Raw genomic sequence first — 26154 nt, forward strand, 5'->3', positions numbered from 1 at the left:
CGTAAGACAACAGTGGGGGATGATCGCAGAATAATCTCCATGGTGAAGAGAAACTTCTTCACAACAGCCAACCAAGTGAACAACACTCTCCAGGAGGTCGGCGTATCAATATCCAAATCTACTATAAAGAGAAAACTGCATGAAAGTAAATACAGAGGGTTCACTGCACGGTGCAAGCCACTCATAAGCATCAAGAATAAAAAGGCTAGACTGGACTTTGCTAAAAAAAACAACTAAAAAAGCCAGCACAGTTCTGGAAGAACATTCTTTGGACAGATGAAACCAAGATCATCCTCTACCAGAATGATGGAAAGAGAAAAGTATGGCGAAGGCGTGGTGCAGCTCATGATCCAAAGCATACCACATCATCTGTAAAACACAACGGAGGCAGTGTGATGGCTTGGGCATGCATGGCTGCCAGTGGCACTGGGTCACTAGTGTTTATTGATGATGTCACACAGGACTGAAGCAGCCGAATGAATTCTGAGGTATTCAGACCCACACTGTGTGCTCAGATCCAGCCAAATGCAGCCAAACTGATTGGTCGTCGTTTCATACTACAGATGGACAATGACCCAAAACATAAAGCCAAAGCAACCCAGGAGTTTATTAAAGCAAAGAAGTGGAATATTCTTGAATGGCCAAGTCAGTCACCTGATCTCAACCCAATTGAGCATGCATTTCACTTGTTAAAGACTAAACTTCAGACAGTAAGGCCCACAAACAAACAGCAACTGAAAACCACCGCAGTGAAGGCCTGGCAGAGCATCAAAAAGGAGGAAACACAGCGTCTGGTGATGTCCATGAGTTCAAGACTTCAGGCAGTCATTGCCAACAAAGGGTTTTCAACCAAGTACTAGAAATGAACATTTTATTTAAAATTATTTAATCTGTCCAATTACTTTTGGTCCCTTTAAAAACAGGGAGGCACATGTTAAGGAGTTGAAACTCCTAAACCCTTCATCCAATTTTAATGTGGATACCCCCAAATGAAAGCTGAAAGTCTGAACTTCAACTGCACCGGAATAGTTTTGTTTAAAATTCATTGTGGTAATGTCTATAACCAAAATTAGAAAAATGTTGTCTGTGTCCAAATATATATGGACCTAACTGTATGTTACTGCTGAATTTCTACATGACTATGCCAATGATGTGGTACTTTGCTGTATCTTATAGCAGACACTGTAGGAATGGTATTGGTAGACTTGTATTCTTATTTCATTTTTGCAAAAAAAAGGAAGGAAAAAGAAGCACATGACTTAAATAGATAATGAACATTTATTCTTCCAATATTGTCAACGTGTCAGAGCATAAAACACTGGACATACGCCAGACTTGATTGTCTTAAAAGGTTTCTTTATTTAGTTACATTAAAGCTCTGTTCTTCAGATTCGGCCGAATGCTGCAATTTATTACTGGTGATTACAATTGACTAGGACTGTTTCTGATCACGGAATATATTGGTGTTACTCATTTCTAGTGATGAGTGAGTGTGCTTGTTACTCGAGATTTCCGAGCATACTCGGGTGTTCTCCGAGTATCTTGGGCGTGCTCGTAGATTATGTTTGTGTCCCCCACAGCTGCATGATGCCCAAGATACTCGGAGAACACCCGAGCATGCTCGGAAAACCCAAGTAATGAGCACAGTTGCTCATCACTACTCACTTCCTCACTGTTGCAGTATGTCTCCATCTTTCTTTAAAATAGTTTCATAAAAAGAAGTGAAACACGAACATTGATCAGATGACAAAATAAATTGGTCCACATTGCATATGATGCACATTCAGTGTATGTGTGTGTGTATGTATATCTACTGTATATGTGTGTATGTATATATATATATATATATATATATATATATACACATTTATGTTTGCATTTGAAAAATATTGTGCACACTAATAACAAAATGAACTAGTTTAGTCATTGCTAGTATTCATAGGACTGTTTTACCGAAGCTGACGAAATGCTTAAAATATTTAATTTGCAGAAAATGACTGTTTATTTGGGCACTGAACATTAAAATAAAAATATGAAATCAATAGGTACACGGCGCAGCCATCACATACTGACTGACATAAGAGCATAATGCATTGCAGCCGCATCAGTTTCATTCCCATACAGGTCTGGTAAGATGTTAACACAGGTAACTCCTTAGCAGCCCTTTATAAAATAAATATTTTACAGCAGCCATAGCACAGATTATTCTGTATTCAGAAGAGGCTATTGTGTCTGTGATGCAAACATGTCCAGCATGTACTGTCCTTTGCATGTAACCTCTGCAGACTCCACATTTCTAATGACTGATGATGATCTGTCTGGGGATTGTGTCTTCAAGAATTTCAGGGCAGTAAGAATTCCTGGAGGAGGCAACAGAATATACAAAATGGGCACATATCCCCTTTACTAGATAGTCAAAGGTAAAATTGTGCTTAAAACAGCACATTATCCCCTGATGGCATTAATGCTTTTCTTTATGTTGTATCATGATAAAGGTGATAAGTTACCAATGGCTTTATTCAAAAATTGCCCCACAGGACAATTTCCCCATAGTTATAGCGTTGTCCTCAAATGTTTTACGCGGGTTAAGTTACTAGGATTAGTAATGCACAGCGTATTCTAGGTGGAGATACATTATTTCGATCACATATGTGACACCAAGAGAAAATTCAGAAAAAAATGATGCCATTTCAAGTAGTCGAACAGTTCAAAATGGCTTGAGTGGCCCAATTGTTTTACACAGATAATGTTCACGGTGCAGACTGTATTTACTGTTTTGTCTAAAATAAAGAATAATTGAAAACAAGTGTTCCAAAATATTCAGCCACAACAGCCACCTGAGCTAGAACCAATGTATTTTGGGGAGAGTGCAAATACACATTTACTGCTTTTTGCAATTTTACAATATGTCTTTTTTTCTTCTTTTATTTCCTTTTTTGTGTTCTGTATAGGTCATCATCTTCTTTTAAGCAAGTTTATATTCATTCTCATAAGAATGATCATTCACCAACACACTGACATTCTACAAACTATTGCCGGTTTAATAATTACTTCCAATAAAAAAAGCACATAGCAGAGTATGGTGGCTCTATCCAACTCCTTAGTCAAGCAGTGAACCTCGATGGACACAAAATTTCCTGACGCTTTCAAGGAGATGAAGGCCCGATGTAAAGCTGAATCCATACGGATTAATTCATATTCACCAAAAGAAACTGTGAAAAGAAGAAAAGAGTTTTCTTACAGTTTTATTGATGAATATGGAACTTAACAAATATTTCATGCTTCATAGTCAAGCTCATTTTTCCAGGGATTGTAAGATTTTTCTGATAAGGCAACATTTAAATGAAACTAAAAAACCACGGTTGGTTTAGAGGTATCAAAAATAATTGTACAAAAATTGAGCTAGTAAATATATGCTGGAAATGTAAAGTGTAGAATTAATTGGGAATATTAGGAATTAGGAGCAGACAACAGTACAGAAAAGGGGAAGACAAACAGTAAAAACCCATTTTATTACTTGTTAGATGCCAGTGGAGAGCTACAAACAACATTCCCAGATACAGATGAGAAGATTGACTGATTTTAATCCCTGCCTTCCTGAACTGGGCAAATCCATTTGACATATTTGAGGCTTCTTTGCTTATTTGAAGAGAACAAGTAGATTAGTTTGATAATTGGTCAGTATGGGCTGACCAATCAGTATACTCATCTATTCTCCCACATGTATATGTCAATATGTGAGCTTTATGTGGCAAGTTTCTATTAAATGAGTGGATACCAAGCAACACAAATTTCTGTAGGCACCTGCAGTGTGAAATGTTTTTTTAGTTCATTGGTTGGAGTTTTAGCTGTTTATGGTAATCTGTAGTCTTTTAAGTCCTATCATTCCTGTCATACACATATACAATAAAAATCTTCCAATCTATTCTGCAATAAGAACACTTGAAGGTAAAAGGGGCATATACAGATGTTTACCACAACATGGATAACTTCCAAAATTGGACAGTGGGAAATTTATTGCAATGACTCCATGTTGTTTTCTACTGTAAAGTTAATTACTGAGAATTATTTTAAGTATTAAAGACATTGTCTTGGCTTAGTACAAAAGACTGTTGTCACTCTTTGCGCCTGTAGACTGCTGGTTGGTGACAGCGAACGTTGCACATGCTGTCATTATTCCCTGGTTGTGGGTAAGTGGTCACATGATGTGCATACTTGCTAGACATGTCTTTGCTCTAGCCACTCCTTCCTAAAGAGAAAACTGAATGCGTCTAGTCAGCAGCACATACATGTGTCATGTGACTGTCCGCTCCCTAGAGCAATGCGGGGGAATTGTGACAGCATGCTCACCACACACTGTCACGATTCTGCAGTCTCATAGAGTTTGGACAACTCCTTTAACAACAAGTATTCTGTCACACAGTACCAAATTATTAATATTATTGATCACAAAATAGTTGGAATTGTTAGCCTAATGTCTATGGCCATCTGAAAAAAAAAACAAAAAGGGAGGAAAGAAATGTATATTTACCTTTAAAATTAAAGTTTTCTTTAAACCACACTGACAAAAATACAAGTGAAAAAAAGAGAGGAGGGTAAGGCCTAAGGAGCTATCTATAGATGGCTAGTAGGAAAAAGACCTCTGACACTTTATCAAACCACATCAAGTTATAAATACACCAGAAACAAATCTGTCATTGTAGAATAAGGTTTGAGCAGCTGGTTTGTCAATTTTGCTAAAGTATATATATATATATATATATATATATATATATATATATATATATATATATATATATTAAAAGTTATACAATCTCAAAAATATTTAGATTTGAGAGTCCTCAGTGGTTGATACCTTTTAATGGCTAACTGAAAAGATGGTAACAAATTGCAAGCTTTCGAGACTACGCAGGTCCCTTCATCAGGCATAGAATGACACAAAATCTGAAGAATCACATATTTATGCACAACACAGCACATAAATAATGCCATGGATAAGAAAAGTCACGTGAAGCAGAACTACCATTATGGCAGAGGGATAACAGTTGTGGCCATAAATATTGGAGCAGTTCATAGATAAGGAGTGTGAAAGTTTTATTGTCAAGTGATTGGCGTCTGGTCCATGGTTGTGATGCCACTAAATGATCTGAGGAGCATATTCCTTAGTTGATGAAGTAAGGCATACGATTTTGTGTTATTCTATGCCTGATGAAGAGACCTGAGTAGTCCTGAAAGCTTGGAATTTGTTACCATCTTTTCATTTCGCCATTAAAAGGTATCAACCACTGAGGACTCTCAAATTTTAATATTTTCTATCTACTGGCTAACACGGTACAAAGATCTATATTTTTCCTATATAATCTCAAACATTAAGCAAAGACGATTCAATTCAAAAAGAAAAACTATATTTTTATTAATTCTTTTATATTACAAATATTGACATGATGTTTTTTTTCTTTTTAGTGACTCTGATATATTTGACGTAAGCTGTATGACCTTCCATATGTAATAAATACAAATGAACTGACAGCTTCCAGCTAGTGGGAAGTGAAATTGCTTATACCTTAAGTACTCTATGAAAATGGCACTTGGAATCCGATTTGGTGCTCTAGTTCGATCTGCACTTAATGTCATAAATCAGCACTAGTATGTAGATATACCCCATAACTTTTTCTGTATGGTAAACAGGAACCAATAAGATAACGATCCATTGTCTAGTGGTTTTCTAGATGGGGATTCTTTGCTTTAAGGGCAGTGAGATTATGAAACTCTGTGCCACACAATATTTTTATGGTTGAATTCAAAAGGGGTCTTGATAACATTCATTAAAGATATAATGTTGCAAGTTTTGGATACTAAATGACTGGACATGAGTCAAAGGATTTATTCTGCTTGACCTAGTTGGCGGTGGGACTTAATGTCCTCTTTCCTTTGGTATTTCAGCTCTCCTTTAGATCAATACTGTGGATTAAGGCAGCACTCCCATCAAAGATTATATCCTCTTAATATATTGCAGTTATCATATTATGTAGCACTATCAGCTTACAATTTCTTATTTCCGCTTTTGCCCAGTTAATGCTTCTTATTTCCATTAGGTCTATGACATCATGTCAAGAAAAACTGACTGGCTGAATCCTTCTAGCTCTACATAGAAACATTAAGTCAATTTCCCCTGCATGAGTCATCATGAGAACGAAAAATCTAGGTCACTGAAAACACTTTGTAGTTCTATTGATGACTTGTGCAGGGAAAATAGACTTACTGTTTCTAAATAGAGTGAAGTAGAATTCAGCTAGTCAGTTTTTAATCACATGATGTCATAGACCTAGTGGAAAACAGTAGAATTAACTGGGTAAAAAAGCAAAATTAGCAATTGTAAGTACACAGTGGTATATAATATGATGAGTAGGGTTGAGCAACTTTTACTTTTTTAGGATCGAGTCGGGTTTCGTGAAACCTGACTTTCTCAAAAGTCGGATCATGTGAAATCGGCCGATTATTGTGAAAAGTCGGGGGGCCGACCGAAACACGAAACCCAATGCAAGTCAATGCGGATTTTTTTTTCTCTCTCTCTCTCTCTCTCTCCCCCTCGGACTGTGTAAATCGCTACATCCAAAGCGGTATGTGTAAATCGCTACATTCAAAATGGTAAGATGGCATTTATACCCCCACCCCATGTGACGCCGCTGAAAGCAAGACGAGACCTATGTCATCACGCTGCCCACACTCCTTCATTGGCTGAAAAAATGGTGGTTAAAGCATCATACAAAACGCGACTTTGTAGCGAAGATCGTGTACCGCATGGCCGATCCCACGCTGGGATCGCCTCGGGTTTCACGAAACCCGACTTTGCCAAAAGTCGGCGACTTATGAAATTGACCGATCCGTTTAAATCAACCCTAATGATGAGTTCAATATATTAAGAGGAAAAAACTGATGGGAGTGCTTCTTTAATTGTTCGAACGTCAAAGAGTTGTCTTTGTTTAACCTTAGTATAGTATTATATTTTAGTGATTTACATATTTTTAGGATCTCTTCTAGAAGTCATTATAATGGAACTTATATTATTTCATTTCAGAGATCAAAAATCATGGTCATGTGATGCTCACATATGCAAATCTTCTTATAGAACAGTTGTGGCAAGGTTTGTTTTATACTTTAACATTAAAATGGATCTGCCCCCAGATCTAACAATAAATTCTGTATACATCCTTAAAAGATCACCTGGCCCCGATGGTGTACTTACTTGGCAAATCCATCCCAGAATGACTCTTTAACCCTTTCTGTACACTCAAATCATTCAAACTACACACTGTTAGTCCAAGTGTATTCAGGCATCATATTCTATCTGCACCCATCTAGCTTGATTAGCAATTGTACTTTTCACTGTCTTCATCCTGAATTCTGGCACATGTGCAGTAGAAACTGCAGGCTCCATAGCACTACACTAGGGAAAGCCTGTCACCAGCAACCCTTTCAATGTATAATATCAATGTTTAACACCTTCTCCTGCCAGAACCAAGGTCACCAAGAGGAAATATGCGCATGTGCACATTAGATTTATAACCGACCAAGGTAGATTTGCCCAGACTTCAGGAACGTCTTCACTGTTCTAGTGATAGAGCCGCTATAAACAATGAAGATTCCCTTCTACTGACCATGTATAGATTGTGAAAACTGTGTAGTACTGACACCGAGATAATGTTGAAATTGCATTCTTTTTCATCCTACAATGAATAATATTTATTTGCTGGTAATCTTTTGAAATGGTAAGTTCTGCAATTTACAATTATACATTGTAGAGAGCTAAAGCTTCTGGTGCTCGCATTATGGCATGTTGTGCAGCTGAAAAGACATCAAAAAACTCCTACTTGTCACCAACTCTGATCAACTTGCATGTTCTCAGCAATGTTTGGCTAAGAGCAGGTGCCAAACAGCTGAATGGCAGGCACAGTATAGAGCACCAAGAACTCAGGTTTTCACTGATGTATAAAGGCGAACCTTAGAACCATGGACTTATCCATGGGATAGTAGTTGCTGCACAATATCAGCCATTGGCAGGACAGCTAATAACCTGCTAAATCACTGGTTCTCCAACTGCTAGGACCCCCACTGAGTCCATGCACATTGCTTTGGAGTACCCCAGTTTGAAATGAGTTGGGGTCAAGCAGCACCCCTTTATTTAGTGTATATAGGACAATTCAGGCACAAACACTGTACTCTATGGCAGTCTGACAGCCCACAAATGGAGCAATTATTACTGCATGGAAATGGGAAGCTCCAGAGCCTCGTTCGGTGGGGGCCCAAGTGGTAGGATCTCCAGCCATCAGAAGGTTATCATCCATTATATCAATGTTCATACCATCCATTTTAAAGCCCTTATATTGATTTGTGCTGTCATTGTTCATTTGTGTTTAAGGAACCCCATGCTATATTAATATTAAAATGTATTTTGTGGTTGGGAAGAAATGGCAGATTACAGCAGACAGGCTTTCTACAAGAGCACACTTTTTCCATACAGTGATGCCAGCTTTTAAAATGCAGTTTTTAGATGCAGTCAACTAATACAAGTAGAACAGGAGACGCTGCTTGTTTGTTGCTATTATATGAGTAATTATTAGTCTCGAATCCCAAGTTTTGTGGCAGAAGCTAAATCTCCGTCACACGTTTGCTATAGGCAGTTGCATCAAATAACTATCAGAAGAAATGTCATTATTTCCTATTGAGGTCCCCGTGGGTGCAGATTTAGCATATCAGAAATAATGATCCTTCACAGCCTGTGACAAGTCTGATAAATTCTTGTAGTTTAGTCCATATCCCAGATTCTAACCCTATGGTCTACTGGAAATGATAGTAATTCTAATGGCTGCCACTGTGCTACGTGTTCTAATGTTTCTTTTCCATGTGCCATTTGTTATTACATGGCATCAGCATTTTCTGACGTTTTCTTTAGTAGCTGAATACATTAAACCCATAAGCCTTTATGAAACTACTAAGATGGCTCCATTCCATTCAGTACTTTCCCTAAAGGATGTAAGAATGTGACACTATATAATGTACTGGAGATGGTAGATGCTGTAAATGACACCCAATAAAAAGAACAAGCCAAGGTATTCTTTTATAAGAACAAGTGGATATAGCCGGTATGGAAATCCTTCAGCTGATTCCTTCCTGTAGATTTTTTCATTGACAACATTAGTAAATAATCGCAAATGTTCTGTTCATTTTATACCTTCGTTTAAATTTGGTCATCTGGAATTTGCTTGATAAACTGGAATAAATGCCATAGATTAATGAACTTTCTATTTTCTGGAAACGTGAATTAATGAACCCCTCCTAGTATGTATTTAGCATAAAATAAATCTAATTTTCACTTTAGTCAGGAAAAATTTATTTAAAGATATATATACTACAAAGATAATTTTGCATATATAGCTATATATATATGTGAATGTATAATGTAGAATGTAAGTCCGCAAGGACAGGGTCCTCTTCCCTCTGTACCAGTCTGTCATCGTAAATTTGTGTACTGTAAACGATATCTATAACCCTGTATGTAACCCCTTTCTCATGTACAGCACCATGGAATTAATGGTGCTATATAAATAAATAATGATAATAAAAAATAATAATAATAATAGATATCTATATGTATGTGTGTACATATGCTGTATATATATATATGCAAAATTATCTAACTTACCATTAAATCTTCAGTGAAATACAGTCATTGTGTAATACAAAAGGTTCATGCTTTACATATATATATTCTAATCATATATATTCTAAGCATGAACTTAAAACATTGAGCAGAAAAACTCTCGTGTTAATACCCAAAATCACAACAGTGCTTATCCATTCAATACAATTGTGATATGAAGAGAAAAATGAAGGAATTAAATGCTTTAGGAAAATAAAAGAGCAAATTAAATAAAAAACATTTTGCGATTCCCTCTATAGTATGAAATATTCTAACAAGCAATAATCCCCCACGTGCTTAAGTCCAAAGATATCATTGTCTTTCGAGGAAAAGTCCTGTCTTGAGACTATTGCGATAGGAACATGTTGGGATAAACTACATTGCCCCCAGGCCAGTGACTTCTGAGGAAAGCCTAGAATGTGGAAAGAAAATAGATGGGGGAAAAAGCAAGAAAGGAAATTCTTCTCACCATTAGAGAACATAACACTCAATTACAACCAGCATAAAAGAGCAGAGAAATGCAGGCCACAAATTCTTACAACAGTTTTTACTTCAGAGTTAATAAACCATAAATACAATAATTCAGAACATTGCACAGCAGTTAGTGTAAGCTGTTAATAGCCAGGGAGTCATTGTATTATATTCTGTTTTTCTTTTATATATATATTTATATATGTACAAAACAGAAACACTTCAGTTAAACACAAAAGAGTGACTTTTAATAATGGTTACAATGTCATATTTAGTGCACTAGTGAGAACAAACCTACATAATACAGAAATGACACATAATACAAATTGGTACTGTCGCCGGCTCCGTACAGTAATACTGATTCTCTTTCATATGGGGTGATTACATGACAGCCCCTTGGAGTAAACATGGTTTAAACACTGAATATCAGAAATATATATTGCATTTGTATGATACCATCATTCTAGTTGCAGCTGGTACAACCGAGTAAATATCTGCTATTAAAGCTATGATACGTTGAGGAGCGCACGTTAGTGAACATTGCCACTCTACAGTGCCTGTACCTTGGAGATTGGAGGTAACCATGCTGTATGTCTAATTCAGCACTAAGCAACACAGAATAAAACACAGAAAGTGAGTGAAAAGAAACAAAAACATGATTCCAACTAGTTCCAACAATGCAATGAAGAACATTATTTGTCATAGAAAAGAAGTATTTAATGAAGTGTCCCCTGAGGCTGCATGTTTCAGGATACTCCATGGAGCTCACTAATCTGTGACCGAGGTGCAATGTGACTCACTGATGTAATGAGGACCCATCTTAGCATCCATATTACAGCCACAAGTCCCAGCCCGAACGTGGGGTCTATAATATCTGAACATCTGAACTAATATCATAGAGATCTATGGTGCTGTTAGTTTGGCTCAGTAGACTGGCCATCAGTTCTTACCTGCAGCCTTAATACAGATGCGAAAATGCACCCACATTATGGGCGTCTGAATGGGGCAAACACAGGCAATTTATCGAGAGTTGAAACATTTGATAACCATTCAATTTAGTGTTTCTCCATGAACATATATTAATGTGAGGCAGATGTAATGTTCCTACAGATGAGTATGTCAGTAGGTCTTAGTGGAAAACACTTTTTTTATCCTAATGGTGGCAAGTTGAATTGTATTCTCGATTCTGGTCAGGAATGGATGTATAAATATAGCTGAGCACCGAATGTTCACTCACTTTGTAGTTTGCAAATGCTGTTTGCAATGCTGTGAAAATGTGTCCATAAGAGCAAAAGTGAGGGATTTGTGTTTACCCTATGGCCTTAGGGCAAACTATGGATAGTCTAGGTGAACAGAGCATCTCTGGATTTGCCTACAAGATGTGTATGTGGACTAGCCGCTTCAGCCTTGTTACCCGGTATTATATTTCAGCATTTTGCTAAAAAAGAGAGTGGACAGCACCTCCAAAAATCCTACATTGATCTAATGCCGCTAGGCAAAAATATATATAATTGAACATGAGGTTCTTAGTTTAACATTCTGATCAGACTGTATGAAGCCCACTGCCACGTCACCTCTTAGTGGGCCCCCATCGCCCTAACCGAGCGGAGCCGTGCGCCGACCACTGCCGCAGCGACAGTACAACGGCATGGCGGATAGCCTAGTGCTGCACAGCGCCCATGACTGAGTTTCGCACAGGTGATTTTAAATTAGCGTGAGACTGTAAAGTACGGGGTCTAGCCCATTTTGCTCTCACTGGAGAGCTGGAGGAAGGTGAGTTTCAATGCTCCTTTCATTTGGTGTGATGCTGTGTGGCGGCCATTGTTGCTGTGGCTTTGTGCTGGTGGGGTGCTGTGGTCTGGAGTCATGGGGACTCAGTCTTGCAGCATGGGCACTGTGAGGCACCAGGCCGTCTGCCCTGCCGGTGCATTGCCGCTGTGGCGGTGGTCAGCGCACAGCTCCGCTTCGTTAAGGCGATAGGGACCCACTATGAGGTTTGCCGTGACATGGCAGTGGGCTTCATACAGTCTGATCAGAAGGTTAAACTAAGAACCTCATGTTCAGTTATATATTTTTTTGCCTTGCAGCATTAGATCAATGCATAATTTTTGGAGGTGCTGTCCATGCTCTTTTTCAGCAAATTTCCGTCATTTGAATGTAAAGGTAAGTGATATATGAGGAAAGCTCAAATTGGAACTCCAGTTTGTCTTAACCAATTAATGTAGCACTTTAATGTCTGTGAACTTTTTTACCATTTTTATTGTCACATTGAAAATCAATCCATTTGGAAAAAACTCCCATTGCTACCTGCAAACCACTATCCAGTTTTTGAATGGATCTTTAAAGGCCTCCCACCTTAACCCTTCCCTGACCTGGTGAATTTACATTTTTAAATTTTTGTTTTTTCCTCCTCTTCTTACAAGAGCCACAGCTTTATTTTATTTTTCTGTCTGTATAGTTGTATGAGGGCTTATTTTTTCTGGGATTTTTTTGTTTTGAATGACACCATTAATTTTACAATGCATTTTGCTGAAGAAACAGGAAAAAATCGGAGTGAGGAGAAATTACTCTTAAAATGCAATTCCATAATTGTTTTTTTTGGGGGGAGGGATGTTTTATAGGCGTTCATTGTGCTGTAAAAATGACTTGGCAGTATGATTCTCATGGTCAGTACAATGACAGCAATACCAAATTTGTTCTTTTTTATTTAAGTGATGAAAATGTTTTGGAAGATTCGCCAAAGAAATTGCTTGTATCGGCATGTTCCGAGACACGTCACGTTTTCATGTTTAGGTATATGGCGCTGTTTGAGGTCTTGTTTTCTTGAGCTGATGTTTTAGTGATATCACTCTGGGGTAAGTATAATGTAACTGCTTCTTATTTCATTTTTTGTTGGGTTGCAGCAACAGAGAAAACTACAATTCTAGCACTTTGATCTCATTCTCTTGTTAGAACGTTTAACAATCAGGTTAATTCATGTTATATTTTGATGGATCTGACTTTTATGGACACAATGATAGCAAATATGGTTGTTTTGTATTTTTTTACATTCTTTCTTTTTAATGGGGAAAAGGGGAGGCGATTCAAATTTGTACTTGTTTTTATTTCATTTTTTTCTTTTACTTTTTACTGTATTTTGTAGCTTTTTTTTACAGTAGTTGTCTGACCAATTTTACTATATAATGCAATACCACAGTATTGGAGAATATAGTAAAAATATTGATGTCCTATGAAGCCCAGCTACATGCTGGGCTTTATAGGAGTTCTACCATTGTAGGCACAGGGGTCTTCAGCAGACCCCCTGCTATCAAAGCAAGCCATCAGCACCCCTGATTGTGCCTGACAGTAGAAGTAATAGTATGACATATATTGGGAAGGGGTATGAAGACACCCTGCAATAGCCTAATCAGTGCATGCCTACCTGCTGAACCAACCAGTCAAACAGCTGGTATAAGGTGGAGAAAATGCCAGGTTGCCATACCTTTCTCCTGCACAGAAATGTTGCATTACATTGTGCGTACTCAAGTGCAAGGGCAACCACATAATATAAGATTGCACCAAGTTAGTCTGAGTGGGAGGTACAGAGTCTGAATATAGATGTTTAAGGCTTGTTATCAGTGCAAGATATGGTGTTACTCATCTTGTTTGTATTTTTTGCAGTGATATGGCATCACCATTTTTTGTAAATGTTTTCCCTGTATGTAGTTTTGCAAACATTTTTAAAATAAGGGAAATTGGAAAAACTGAAAAATCGGTTACTTAGCACCTTATTACCTCCTGTAGCTCTGTTAACTAAAAAAACGATGCTCAGTGAAAGTATTAACTATATAATTCAAAATTTCTGTATAAATGATTATCATAAGCCGTAATTATATATGAAATAAATAACTCATCATATGATCCATCAATGTTCAGATGATTTATAGGTAGCAATAGGAATTGTTTTTTCTAAATTTCAGAGTTAAAAAAGGGAAAAAAAGATATATTAAAAATATACTATAATGTTACTCTAAAGGTGGAGCTTCACTTGAATTGTTCTAGAGATCCAGTGTAATAGCATAAGGATAAAGATCCAGTAACTGCTTAATTCTCAAATAAAATTGACCTGTGACATCATTTTGCCTTACTAAGGTCATGTAATGTGCATCCCTTACATGTTTCTGTAAACCAAGTTGCATGGCCTTGACTGCCTTGACGTCGAGCAGCTCTCTGAAGAAAGCCTGTGCTGATGTGCTGGCAGCCAGCGCCTTGGGCGTGTGCATTAAAGTTGGGTGTACAGCTTCCAGAGCAAGCGCGGATCGAAAATGAAGCTGGGGCCATACTCAATGCAACTGCGCAGGGAGCTGGTTATCAGCGTGTAGGTGCAGGATCACCTCTGACAATGCTGTGACATCAAGGCAGTCAGGATCAATCAAATTGTGGTTGGCATCACTACTGGGCGGAAGAATGTGATTGGAAGCCTGGTATTTACATAGACAGTGACTAAAGATATATATATATCTATATACTGAGGCATTTAGCTTTATAGATATGTTAGAGATGCATAGTACATTACCTGTACAGCAATGCGGCAGTTACTAACATGACAATTTTCCCTTAAAGGGTCAGACTATAGGCTATTGCTATGATATTGATCACCTTATCAATATCAGGTTGTTAGGGGGTACAATCAGTGGAATAGGAGGTGGACTGCAGTACCTGGAAGCAACCACTAAGCAGTAGGTGGGGCTGTGGTACACGGATCACAGCCAGCCGCTAGTGAAGCTAGTAACAAGATGATCAGTAAAGTTGCCAGCTGTCGGACCCTCAAAAATCTCATACTAATGACCTACCCTACGGAAAGGTCAATAATCATAGTGATGGACAACCCTTTAATGAAGAAAATGATAGGGAATTTAAGTAGGCAAAGTGACATGACAAGCCAATGATGAAAATAATGCTCACCGATATATTCTTGGACATGTGATGAAAATGAATTTCCCTTTGTAATCATAAAAATACAAATATATTTTATAAGAAAGAGTGTTAATAGCTAGTATACATGACTTCCTGCGGGCCAGATTTCAGAAGGATTTTAGAAATATTTGGGCATATTTGAGGAAGAAGGTATTGACTTTTGGGGTGTATTAAACAGAAATCCTCTGATTTTCAGTATACAAACATTTATATTCTTTATAATGTTCTCTGCAATAGATAAAAGAAATATAAACTCCACTCTAGATATAAATCTGGTGTTTTGTGTATTTTATAGAAAACCTATGAACATATATTTCAGGTGGAATGTTAAGATGATTGATGCTAATGTCCTGCTAGCATGGGAAATGTATACAGCTAACTGGGCTACTGCTTTCCATGCACACTTGTGAAATCACAAGTCTCCTGTCTTTAGAAATATATTACCTGGAGTTTTATACATTTATGCGACGTGTGTCGGAATATATGGAGAGTGACAACTATCTGTAATGATAATGAAAGAGCCTGATAACTAATAGAAATGTAACTCTACTTAGCTAACTAATCCAGGTCATGTGATTCTATAGTGTGAATGTCCAGATTTTCAATAGATTTTTTTTTTACAAATTGGGTTTACTTTTTATTAAAAGAAAATGTGAAAAATATTGCGGCAAGAGGGTTGTCCAGGATTAACCTGTCAGCATTACATACTGTGTCTTCTCTATGTTCGAAATGTTATAATTCAATGTTTGACAATATATTGTAAATAGCTGCTATGATCTAACCTTATCTGAGCACACCTTCATATAAAAACTTGTGTAAAACCATATTGTCACAACACAGACGGCAAAATCTCTAACGCAGTGCAGTGCAAGGCATACTATGCATAGGTGGCTAGCAGTACTTATTTCATGCTAATATACTACTTTGCTATGTAAAATGTATGATAAATGCTATTCTACAGTGCTCTTCTGTATGCAAACACTGCATAATACTCACTGCCAACACGTCTTCTATTGTTACAACTTAATAATAACTAACAACTAGATACAAAGCAATAGATTAAATGTCGGGAAGGGTTATGTACATTATTTTAAAGGTTAAAACTTATAACCTCATGGTAGTTTAATTTTCATTATTATTACCAAATATCACTAATGTAAGATTTCCATACTTTTATGAGATGGGAAACCTATATAGACATTGACCACTAGAGGGCAGGCTAACACATATGTGTGCTGAGTGTGTTATAATTATAACTTATAATAACTGTTCCACAATAGAGGTGATAAAAATATGTAAAAACCTACAAAAACACAAACAGTTTTTAGCTACTACAAATACATTTATTATTATTGTTATTATACAACAAAATAATCACTGAAATTTAAAACATTCTGTATTGTCTACTTTATATTGCAGTAATCTTTTCGAACATTGGATCAGAGCTCAGGAGTTGAGCGTGGTGCTGAGTGTAATGGTAAAATAACTTTTGATGTGAAACAAATGTGTGTTTAGTGTTCTTCTGGGTATAAAAATAAAACTGTGTTTGAAGGACAGGCCGCAAGAAAACACCTACTTGTCTGTATGCCCAAGGCTGCAAGGGGCAATGAATTTGTGTCCTCCCATGCCTGGAATCATTTGTTGAGCCACTTTTTACTACTGTCAGTCTCCATTGGCTGCACACAGCACCATTGCAATCAATTGCAGCTCTTGGGTCCACTCAAGTCCTGGTGACAGTGAGCTACATGCAGTTCTGCAGATGCCAGAATAGTAACAGTTGCTAAAAGATGGATGCTACCCATCACCAAGGAATGGAAGTCACAATGTAAATCTGGCTATTTATAATTTGAGGAGGTTTTAGAAAAGTGGACCTCAAATAATTCCTGTGACAGAAAATAACAACATCCGATAGAACTTTCCCTCCCGTGTCCAGCGCCAACTCTCTGCTCCTGCTCTGGTCTTAGTGTTTTGACTGCCGCGATGATGTCCAGTCAACAGCTCAAATGACTGCTGCAGCTAATCACTGAGCTTAGCAGTGGCACACGATGTCTACAACGATCAAGCTGCTGAGCTCAGTGATTGGCTGCAATGATAAAGTGAACTGTCAACATGACATCACAGCTGCAGTCAAAACGCTGAGACTGAAGCAGCAATGGAGAGGCAGCAATGGATCCAAGGAGGAAGTGTACTTACTTGTTTTATTTTACATCATAGGAAACATTTGGAATCAATTTTTCTAAAAGAAGAAAATCCCTTTAAGCAGAACTACAAAAAGATGTATTGTTATACACTTTTATAGGTTGTCCAGGAAAGTATGCAATTTGCTCACATGTTGTCACATGCCGACTAGACATGTATGGCTTCGCTCAATACAATGGTGTAGAGCACGGCTGGACATGTCTGGTCAGAAGGTGGCCAGAAATATGCAAATCACCTACATGCGATCACATTACCGCTGTCACCAGAGAATCTTGTGCGCACTGTACATGCTGTGGGGTTTCACAAGGCTGCTGACACATAAAATGACGGCAGACTTGCACCCCAAGACTAGACAACCCTTTTAAGGCTTGGCCAATTGACATTAACTATTAAACTGATTACTGGCTGCAGATATTGTTTCTTTGCAAAAGACTATATTTAAATATTATTTACTTGTATCAGTTTTTTGGGGTGTGTGGGATGGCTTAATTTGTATGTTAGAAATTATAACATTGCAGTACTTTCAAATGTTTAACTTTGTAAGTAGAGTTGAGTGAATAAGTTTGGAATCAGTCGCTAAATCTGAATTTGCCATATTCTTGCCATATTGATACCCTATTCGTTCAGAATTTATGTTTGATGATCGGGTCCAAACATATTCGTTCATTTCTACTCCCATTGACTCCAATGATGTTCGGCTGTGTGTGGCGAATATTGCAAATACAATATTTGCCGCCGATCATAATCGGAACCGAATTTTGAAAAATTCGCTCAACTCTATATGTAAGGCAAGCGTGCCAGGTGATTTTATTCATTCATTCCCCAACCCACCCCTTAATAAAAACAAATACATAAAGGAAATAAAAGAGAATGAAACATAACATCAACTTAAATAAATAAATAATAGAACTGATAAAACAATATGTTGTTGGAACTAGTTACTATTTAGGGTTAATAGTCTTGAAAAGAGGACAAAATTGAATCAGCAACAATAAACACTTTGCAATTCAACATAAAAAATGAAACAGAAAATAAGAATGCCATATTGTTGTCTTTAGGGTGATCTACCAGACAATCTTGGTAGAGCTTTGTTCTCATGCCTTCAATATGGAGCAAACTTCTGTCGGTCAGATTTCTTAACCCCACTCGTCGATGGAATTTTGGCAGTATAAGCAGGTAAATTCCCAGTGGCCCCCGCAGTGGCCGCTGCATTTAATGCCAGGAGTGGGACAGTTTTCATGCCAAGCAGACTGGAGACAGGAACAGCATAGTGGGTGGTCGGTAAAGTTGGTAGGGGAGGAGGGGAATTGACGTTAACCGCCGAGGCAGCAGCAGCTGCCGCCAACATAGCCATGGAGGTAGGGGTGGAGGAAGGGGTGGTAGACTGAGAGAGGTTCATGTTGAGGTCAACAGGGGTCGTGACGGAAGCAGTCTGGGTGCTCAGTTTAGCCATCTCTAAGCTGCAAACGAAGAGAGGAACAGGAACAAATAGGTTGGGATGGTCAAGCAAGGATAAATTTTGGGAAGAAAGAAATGGAATAGGGGGAGCAAACAAAGTGGGGTTGGGTTAGATTGGTCAACAAAAGGAACAGACAAATGGAGGGTGGGGAGAGAAAGAGAAAAAAGGGAAAATGAGGGTCAGAGGAGGAACATGTTATGTGTTAAAGAAGAGATATAACAAAAGGGTACTTCATGATTTGATGAGGAAAACATTACTACGACTCTAAAGAATGCCTTAACATAGGTGTGTGTAATGTAAATGAAAGAAAGAAATCTCAGGAATGCAGAGAATGATAAAGATGATAAAGCAAAATTTAAAACAAAATGAAAACAGAATTCTGACTTCTCCACGGCACTGGTTGTTTGCCTTTCAATTTGTGCATGTCCAATTGGTTCTAGAGTTGTTTTACCATTTTGCCTGTGATTAGACTAAACTATTACCTTTAATACCTCCTTCAATTCATTTATAGCTCTCTGCCTGTAAGATTACAAAATGTCTAACCGTTCATATGTAAACATCTTATCTTTTATACCTTTGATCAACCACTGATGTTAAAAAAATTGCCTTTAAATTACATACATTTAAAATGTAAAAGTAAATTATAAGGAAGTCACAGAGTATAACCCTAATACATAAATGTTAACTGTAGGAGTTTTTAGTTTAAAGGGCTGTATCACCCCTTTGAAGAGGTTGTAAAGGGCTATATGACCCCTTTGAAGAGGTTGTCAGTTTTCAAGAAACATTATTGACAAAGCATGTAAAGATTTAAATAAAAGAAAAGAATCGTTGCTTACCTATGCCATTTCAGTGCCACCTCCCTGTCTACAACACTTCAGCAATAGTGTACTGTCTGCAACATCTGATCACTGCACCTCATCATTGGCCTGACCGTTCAAGACAAGGGTGATTGAGGTTGGATACAGCGATTATGTGTTCGAGATGAAATTTTACCACTGCACCAATGTTTCTTGAAGATGGACTACCCATTTAAGCTGAGAATTTTGAAGAAAAACTATTTACCTCTCCAATGAGAGTTCTATCTGTTTTGTTTACATTCTTACATGATAGGGTCTATATACAAAAAGTATTTGCCTGGGAAACTGAGATGATAAGATGCCCTACAACAGGTCCAGCTGCTCTGATCTCCAGTGATCAGTTCTAACTGATGAAAGCAGCAGTAGGTCTCTAATGACTTGGCAGATGTGTAATATGTGGTCAATCCAAAATGTCACTCAGAAAGCTCAGCATAAAAGACAACAGGAGCAATATTCAGAGGAAAAAAATACTAGATAATTTTATTGTAAAATATACCGTATTTTTCAGACTATAAGATGCACCGGACCATAAGACACTCCTAGATTTTAGAGGAGGAAATTAGGAAAAAAAAACTGAAGCAAAAAATGTGGTCAATTCTGTACTTAAGATCACCTATCCTGGTCAATATGGTCCCCTCGTCGCTATCCTGGTATGCATGGCCCTATCCTTATTCTGGTATGCATGGCCCCATCCTCATTCTGGTATGATTGGCTCCATCCCAGTCCTGGTATGCATGGTCCCATTCTTATTCTGATATGATTGATTGGCCCCATTCTGTTCCTGGTATGATTGATTGGCCCCATCAAGTTCCTGGTATGATTAATTGGCCCCAACCAGTTCCTGGAATGATTGATTGGCCCCATCCCCTTGCTGGTATGATTGACCCAATCCCAGTCCTGGTATCCATGGGCCCATCAGAAAAGATTAAAAAAAAAAAAACCTTTACTCTTACCTTCCTCCGCTCCCTCACAGTCGCAGTGTCCTGCTCCGGTGCCAGCAGCTGCTTAATGCTTGTAAGCAGCGCATGGCAGGGACATCATGTGCTGCTCACAAGCAGAGAACAACTGCCGGAATACTCACCGTGACCGCTGGCAGCAGTAGAAAGCATGCGGCTGACAGTGCGTGCTACGGAAGAGGAATGGATACTCACCGCAATCTCTGATGAACACCCGGTGAGTATTCTAGCAGCTGTACTCAGCTTGTGAGCAGCGCATGATCTCCCTGCCATGCACTGCTTACAAGCATTAAGCAGCTGCTGGCACCGGAGCAGGACACTGCGACTGTGAGGGAGCGGAGGAAGGTAAGAGTAAAGGTTTTTTTTTTTGTTAATCTTTTCTGATGGAGCCATGGATATCTGGAATGGGATGGGGTCAATCATACCAGCAAGGAGATGGGGCCAATCAATCATACCAGGATGCCAGGAAGAAATGAATATTCATTGCCCTCCACGCCATGGGCGTGGAATGCAGTGCATATTCATTTCTCTTTGGCAGCGGGCACAGGAGTTAGCCGGAGCTCCCGGCTCCTGCCTCTGTGACCCGCTGCTCCTCCGATACCACTCCCCCACCTGCCCACCACAGCCAGAGCCAATATATCCAGATTATAAAGATGCACCCCCCATTCTCCTCCACATTTTGGGAGGAAAAAATGCGTCTTATATTCCAAATAATATGGTAATTGAAAAAAAGAAACTATTAAAGTGAAGGTGATAATCTTTTAGTTTGCCTTAGATAAATTATAGCTTAAAGGGGTTGTTCCCTTTCAGATAATATTCAGTAATGCTCTTCCTCACAATGCTGATTCCACCGGCAAGTCTTCGACATTGGTGACTGGCATGGACTGCGGAGCAGATGTCATGTCAACAACACAGCAGCCAATCAGTGAGCGCCGCTGCTCAGACTTAGACGGAACGACAGCAGCGGAGCTCATTTATTACCTCTTTATGTGACATCAGTGCAGAAGGGAACACCAGAAACCAGCAGAGACTCATCGGTGGACCCGGGGAAGGCGAGTACAGAAGGTTTGTTATTTTTCTAACAAACTTCAGCCGGGGCTAACCCTTATCTGAAAGGAATCAACCTTTTTCAATTACTTGCAATGAAGAGCAATATTTTCACCTGATATAGGTTTTGTAAACCCCATTGCGTAAAATAATCAAATGTTGACTGTTGATAATTGCTGATGATGCACAAGTGTCAGAAATATAATTTATTTATGCTGTACATGTAATTTAGTATGTATGCACTAATTTGTAATGATGTTACCTGGGCCTGTAAAATAACCAAAAGTACAATTTCTTTCCATAAATAAATAGTACAAAGACCAAAAACTTTGTCATGTATCTTATTACAGAAAAGTGTGTCTTTCTGCACTTATGAGCCACTTCTACTACTCACTCATCTGTGCTGAACACCGAGTAAAAATAATACACAGAAAGTCATATGCTAATTGAACAGATTACAGCTTTTGCCCATATAAATTTGAGAGGAGAGGAAGTAGAAGAGGAGGAGTGAGGAGAATCACAGATATACGATTTTTTGCTTTCTGGTAAGTGTTACATCACACCTACCCTAGAACGGAATGTATAAAATTAACATAGCAGTCATGAAATATAATTTCTAAGATATCTTGCTGAATCTGACCCTACTGCATCTATTTTAAAGACTTTGTGGCAGGAACTATCGGTATATAATTTCTTTCATAGCTGCTCTAACAAGCCATATTTTACCAGAAACTGAGGACATCTTACCAACGTAGCTTGTCTCACATGGTAATTAACAACAAGTTAGAGCATATGTCTTCTTTAGCTGCTTGTAATCTATATACAGGTCCTTCTCAAAAAATTAGCATATAGTGTTAAATTTCATTATTTACCATAATGTAATGATTACAATTAAACTTTCATATATTATAGATTCATTATCCACCAACTGAAATTTGTCAGGTCTTTTATTGTTTTAATACTGATGATTTTGGCATACAACTCCTGATAACCCAAAAAACCTGTCTCAATAAATTAGCATATCAAGAAAAGGTTCTCTAAACGACCTATTACCCTAATCTTCTGAATCAACTAATTAACTCTAAACACATGTAAAAGATACCTGAGGCTTTTAAAAACTCCCTGCCTGGTTCATTACTCAAAACCCCCATCATGGGTAAGACTAGCGACCTGACAGATGTCAAGAAGGCCATCATTGACACCCTCAAGCAAGAGGGTAAGACCCAGAAAGAAATTTCTCAACAAATAGGCTGTTCCCAGAGTGCTGTATCAAGGCACCTCAATGGTAAGTCTGTTGGAAGGAAACAATGTGGCAGAAAACGCTGTACAACGAGAAGAGGTGACCGGACCCTGAGGAAGATTGTGGAGAAGGACCGATTCCAGACCTTGGGGAACCTGAGGAAGCAGTGGACTGAGTCTGGTGTGGAAACATCCAGAGCCACCGTGCACAGGCGTGTGCAGGAAATGGGCTACAGGTGCCGCATTCCCCAGGTAAAGCCACTTTTGAACCATAAACAGCGGCAGAAGCGCCTGACCTGGGCTACAGAGAAGCAGCACTGGACTGTTGCTAAGTGGTCCCAAGTACTTTTTTCTGATGAAAGCAAATTTTGCATGTCATTCGGAAATCAAGGTGCCAGAGTCTGGAGGAAGACTGGGGAGAAGGAAATGCCAAAATGCCTGAAGTCCAGTGTCAAGTACCCAGTCAGTGATGGTGTGGGGTGCCATGTCAGCTGCTGGTGTTGGTCCACTGTGTTTCATCAAGGGCAGGGTCAATGCAGCTAGCTATCAGGAGATTTTGGAGCACTTCATGCTTCCTGGCACCTGCTCACAGTGCCAAAACCACTGGTAAATGGTTTACTGACCATGGTATTACTGTGCTCAATTGGCCTGCCAACTCTCCTGACCTGAACCCCATAGAGAATCTGTGGGATATTGTGAAGAGAAAGTTGAGAGACGCAAGACCCAACACTCTGAATGAGCTTAAGGCCACTATTGAAGCATCCTGGGCCTCCATAACATCTCAGCAGTGTCACAGGCTGATTGCCTCCATGCCACGCCGCATTGAAGCAGTCATTTCTGCCAAAGGATTCCCGACCAAGTATTGAGTGCATAACTGAACATTATTATTTGATGGTTTTTTTGTTTGTTATTAAAAAACACTTTTATTTGATTGGACGGTTGAAATATGCTAATTTATTGAGACAGGTTTTTTGGGTTATCAGGAGTTGTAGGCCAAAATCATCAGTATTAAAACAATAAAAGACCTGACAAATTTCAGTTGGTGGATAATGAATCTATAATATATGAAAGTTTAATTGTAATCATTACATTATGGTAAATAATGAAATTTAACACTATATGCTAATTTTTTGAGAAGGACCTGTAGATCCTACATTCTGTGGTGATTAGTTTTGTAATACAATTTTCATAACGGCAAAAGTCCATATTCTACACATTGGTGTTGGCAATTTGGAGACTGATTAGACCAGCCCCAATCCCACCTACAAATGTCCATTTGTAGGAAGGGTCATTGATCGGTCAAAACACTGCTCTGAAGAGTTCAGTCCTGCAAGCAGAGGTGCTTAGCTCCTACATGAGTGTGCACATGGACCTGTTTATGCATCTGTCTATCAGTCTGTACACGGCTCTATGCCTGTGCTCATTCAGAACGTCAGCACTCATTTTTGCATGACCCCACAGTTCTGCAGAAAGTTTAAGTCCGTAAAATATATAGAAAATAGTAGGGACACTTTAACTGTGGAATAGAAACAAGCTCTGTACAAAAAAACAGAAGCTCTAATAAAAATACCATATATTAAGTGATATATCTCAAAGGATTTGGGGCCTTGTTAGAAAAAGCCTATCTATAGCTATCCAAGCACCTATGGGAGAGATAACAAATGACTGCCCTGTCCAATTCAGCACTACTATTCTGTGCCCCCCAAAAAATGATGATAGCAAAAAATAAAAAAATATATAAACTTATGTATACTTTTTATTATCTGATAAAGGGGGCGCAGTACTTACCTCATGGAGCATTAGGCCAGTTATTTTTATGTTTAACCCCACTAATTTTCATAGTCCCCTACCATTGTGCTGATGCATGCATATAATTGATAGTTAGGTCCAGAAATATTTGGACAGTGACAGAGTCTCCATGATTTGGGCTCTGCATGCCAGTATTTTTTATTAAAAAAAAGAAGCAACTGACATGCAATTGAAGTGTAGACTTTGAGGTTTAATTAAAGGGGTTGAACAAAAATATCCTGTGAAATATTTAGGAATTGCAAACATTTTTCTATGCAATCTTGCCTTGCGCAGGCATGTACTACGGAGGACACAGCGTGAACTTCAATCCAATATTGCGGCCAGCATGCAGCCAGCGGGTAAGGAAAGGGTGAATCAAACACCCGAAAACCCCGCCCATATGACCGCAAACCTGTCCCGCCAAATTCAGGTGACAGGTTCTCGTTAATGTGTTTTACTAGAAAATGCTGTTGACAAAGTACAGAATTTACAGCAATTTGTCAGATATCATTAACCCCTTCATGACCCAGCCTATTTTGGCCTTAATGACCTTGCCGTTTTTTGCAAATCTGACCAGTGTCCCTTTATGAGGTAATAACTCAGGAATGCTTCAACGGATCCAAGCGGTTCTGAGATTGTTTTTTCGTGACATATTGGGCTTAATGTTAGTGGTAAATTTAGGTCGATAATTTCTGAGTTTATTTGTGAAAAAAACGGAAATTTGGCGAAAATTTTGAACATTTCGCAATTCTCACATTTTGAATTTTTATTCTGTTAAACCAGAGAGTTATGTGACACAAAATAGTTAATAAATAACGTTTCCCACATGTCTACTTTACATCAGCACAATTTTGGAAACAAATTTTTTTTTTGCTAGGTAGTTATAAGGGTTAAAATTTGACCAGTGATTTCTCATTTTTACAACAAAATTTACAAAACCATTTTTTTTAGGGACCACCTCACATTTGAAGTCATTTTGAGGGTTCTATATGGCTGAAAATACCCAAAAGTGACACCATTCTAAAAACTGCACCCCTCAAGGTGCTCAAAAAGACATTCAAGAAGTTTATTAACCCTTCAGGTGTTTCACAGCAGCAGAAGCAACATGGAAGTAAAAAATGAACATTTAACTTTTTAGTCACAAAAATGATCTTTTAGCAACAATTTTTTTATTTTCCCAAGGGTAAAAGGAGAAACTGGACCATGGACGTTGTTGTCCAATTTGTCCTGAGTACGTTGATACCTCATATGTGGGGGTAAACCACTGTTTGGGCGCACGGCAGGGCTCGGAAGGGAAGGAGCGCCATTTGACTTTTTGAATGAAAAATTGGCTCCAATCTTTAGCGGACACCATGTCGCGTTTGGAGAGCTCCCGTGTGCCTAAACATTGGAGCTCCCCCACAAGTGACCCCATTTTGGAAACTAGACCCCCCAAGGAACTTATCTAGAAGCATAGTGAGCACTTTAAACCCCCAGGTGCTT

General features: G+C 38.5%; 1 protein-coding gene across 12 annotated transcripts in view; it reads right to left on the bottom strand.

The window, feature by feature from the left end:
• Nucleotides 1–2938: 2938 nt before the first annotated feature.
• Nucleotides 2939–26154, bottom strand: part of LOC143782270 (poly(rC)-binding protein 3-like) — a 2306623-nt gene continuing 2283407 nt past the window's right edge. For 7 of the 12 annotated variants that reach the window (XM_077269551.1, XM_077269545.1, XM_077269548.1 and 4 more), the window contains one exon: nt 16454–18786. In XM_077269551.1, the coding sequence (XP_077125666.1) occupies nt 18429–18786 (358 nt within the window). In that variant the 3' untranslated portion in view covers nt 16454–18428. Of the gene's footprint in view, nt 3213–9377; nt 10113–16453; nt 18787–26154 lie in introns of those variants that run through there. The other 5 variants (XM_077269554.1, XM_077269555.1, XM_077269557.1 and 2 more) reach the window with 2 other exon arrangements.

Source organism: Ranitomeya variabilis, chromosome 6 (assembly GCF_051348905.1).
Source record: "Ranitomeya variabilis isolate aRanVar5 chromosome 6, aRanVar5.hap1, whole genome shotgun sequence".
Taxonomy (NCBI): domain Eukaryota; kingdom Metazoa; phylum Chordata; class Amphibia; order Anura; family Dendrobatidae; genus Ranitomeya; species Ranitomeya variabilis.